We start from the raw sequence: 2,494 nt of genomic DNA, 5'->3' as shown, positions 1-2,494 counted from the left end.
GGGGGGGGGGGGGGGGTGGCCAGGGAGCACCTGGGGGCCAAGGGGGGTCTCCCACTTTGGGCTATGTGGCCGGCACCTTTCTCTAACCTCTTGGCTGCCTGCTTCCTACAGAAGTGTCTAGAGAGGGCAGCCCGTCCTGGTGGCGCAGGGGCCTGGGGGAGGGGTTGGGGGGGGGGAGGTGGTGGCCTGAAGTTGCAGCTCCAGAATGACAGCCTCTGGCGACTGCTGCTGCCCAGTGACGCCCGCCCCACCGGCAGGAAGAAATGAGTCACTCCGCCTGCTCTATGGTCACTGCCCTTCTGGGGACCTCAGCCAGCTCTGGAGCCGGAGGGGGAGGGGGACGCAGGCTTCTCGCTCAGGACCGCCTGGGCTCCTGTTCCTCTCCTTTGCACGCCATCAGAAGCCTGTAGAACCTGACTTGCTTCAGAAGGGCCCCATCCCACACACGGTCCCCCCTCACAACCCCCCTCGCCTGCCCCCTGTCTGTGAACATAAATAGGCCAGAGGAAGGAACGGGTTTTGGGGTGAGTGCCAAATGCACGGCTCGGGGACATCTCCCAGCCCCTCACACCCCGTGAACCCAGGCCGGGGTCTGGCCGCATGAGGCGTTCATGTGCCACTAACTGTGGGGGCCGGTGGGAGCCGGGACCTTTCCAGCTGCCGGCATAGAAAGATGCCCCGGAGTGCCCGGATGGCCGACTCGAGAGCCGTGTGGATGGCGTTGCTCTCAGAGTGAACAGGCTCCACACACCTGGTGGGAAGGTGGGCTCCGGGCTGGGGGCGTGTGGGGTACCCGCTAACACGGCGATTGTCCCCCGTGTGCCCGTAACAAAGATCGCAACCTGACTCCAGTCAGGGGCACTGACCTTGTTCCCCTTAGATTGTCAAATCAAGAATAATGACAACAGCCAACACAACTATAGCCATCCAGTGTGACTGGATCAAAATTATAGCTTATTTGTCAGATCGGCCAAAAATGTATATGTTTTGGTGTAGCGCAGAATTTTAGTAATTGGTTATGTGTGTCATGAGACATCGCTGCTCCAGAGAAAAGAGACGGGCCTCGGGCAGTGTGTGCGGGACCCCAGTAAATAGCCAGGAATAAGGACGCACAGGGCGCCCTCGGGAGGGGTCAGAAGACCAGAGGGGTCGTGGGCTGTGCTGTCCAGTGCGGTAGCCGCAGCCGCGGCCACAGGTGGCTCGCGAAATGTGGTGCCTGAATTAAGAGTAAACACACACGGGATTCTGGAAACTTAGTATTCAAAACTTAGTTTATAATTTCATTAGTAAGTTTAATATCAGTTATATATGTGAGCAATGTGTGGATATATTATAGTATTAAATTATTTTCCTTTGTTTTTTAAAGATATATATTTATTGATTTCAGAGAGGAAGGGAGAGGGAGAGAGAGATAGAAACATCAATGATGAGAGAGAATCATTGATTGGCTGCCTCCTGCAAGTCCCCCCACTGGGGACCGAGCCCACAACCCCCCAACCCCAGCATGTGCACTTGACCGGAATCGAACCTGGGCCCCTTCAGTCCATATCCACTGAGCCAAACCGGCTAGGGTACCTTTTTCTTTTTTAAATGTGGCCCAATGGACATTTGAGGTGACACGAACCATAATGGGCCGCTGCTCTAAAGACAGCCTCCAGGTCGTCCTTTGAGAGCGGCCGGGATCTGGGGAGGAGCAGGGGTTCGGGGGGAGGGGGCTCGTTTGAGGTGTCCTCTCCCGGCTGTGACTCATCCTTCTCCCACACAGACCACGGTTACCTTGCAAACCTACATGTAAAGCCATCTTTTCCGGTTTTGCTTATTGAAATAGTGACAAGGACGCCTTTCTTCAAAAAGGACTCACGTGTAGCTGGTTATAAAGTCTTGGGGAGGACCCCCTAAAACACTGCTGTCGGCTGGGTGCCGTCTGCATGTTTGGACAGTCCGACACCTGGCGTGTGGCCGGAGGCAGAGCCACCTGGGTCGGAAGACCGTCCTGTAACTCCCGCCCTGACGGCCCTCGGCCCACAGAGGGGGGTCAGGCGGTCGCCTCTTAGGGCTCCCGTCCTCTGGCCCGAGCCAGCACGCCGTGCCTGGAGATCCCCGTTTGTCTGAGCTCCCCCTGCCCCCACGGCCCGGAGCTGGGTGCTGGGCACACGCCACCCCTGCCCCTCCATTAACCCGCTCTCCTGGCGCCGCGGGCTCTCCCCTCCTGTGTGGTTGAGAGTCCCCTCGGAGGGCTCCTCGGGTCTGCGTGCCTGCCGGTCACCTCCTGTGTCTTGTTTTCTAGAACTCTCCAAGTCCCAGAACGACATGACCTCGGACAAGCAGCTCCTCAGCACGGGCCCCAGGCCGGGCGCCAGGACGGAGCGGCGCAGCCAGAGTGACACTGCCATCAACGCCACCACCAGGGTACTCCCTTCCTCCAGGGACCCTTTTTCTCTTATAACAAAGCACTGAGCAGTCTGTAGACATAAGCATAGGCGCCTCTGAGGGG

General features: G+C 58.1%; 1 protein-coding gene across 1 annotated transcript in view; it reads left to right on the top strand.

Moving 5' to 3' along the window:
• The window catches only part of LOC102425298 (synaptotagmin-like protein 3), a 29,529-nt gene that overhangs the window by 13,287 nt on the left and 13,748 nt on the right, over window positions 1-2,494 (top strand). Inside the window, exon 2 of the mRNA XM_006103767.3 lies at window positions 2,288-2,409. Within this exon, the coding sequence (XP_006103829.1) occupies window positions 2,311-2,409 (99 nt within the window). The 5' untranslated portion in view covers window positions 2,288-2,310. The remainder of the gene's footprint in view (window positions 1-2,287; window positions 2,410-2,494) is intronic.

Source organism: Myotis lucifugus, unplaced genomic scaffold (assembly GCF_000147115.1).
Source record: "Myotis lucifugus unplaced genomic scaffold, Myoluc2.0 scaffold_505, whole genome shotgun sequence".
Classification (NCBI taxonomy): Eukaryota; Metazoa; Chordata; class Mammalia; order Chiroptera; family Vespertilionidae; genus Myotis; species Myotis lucifugus.
This window is presented reverse-complemented; position numbering and strand designations above follow the sequence as displayed.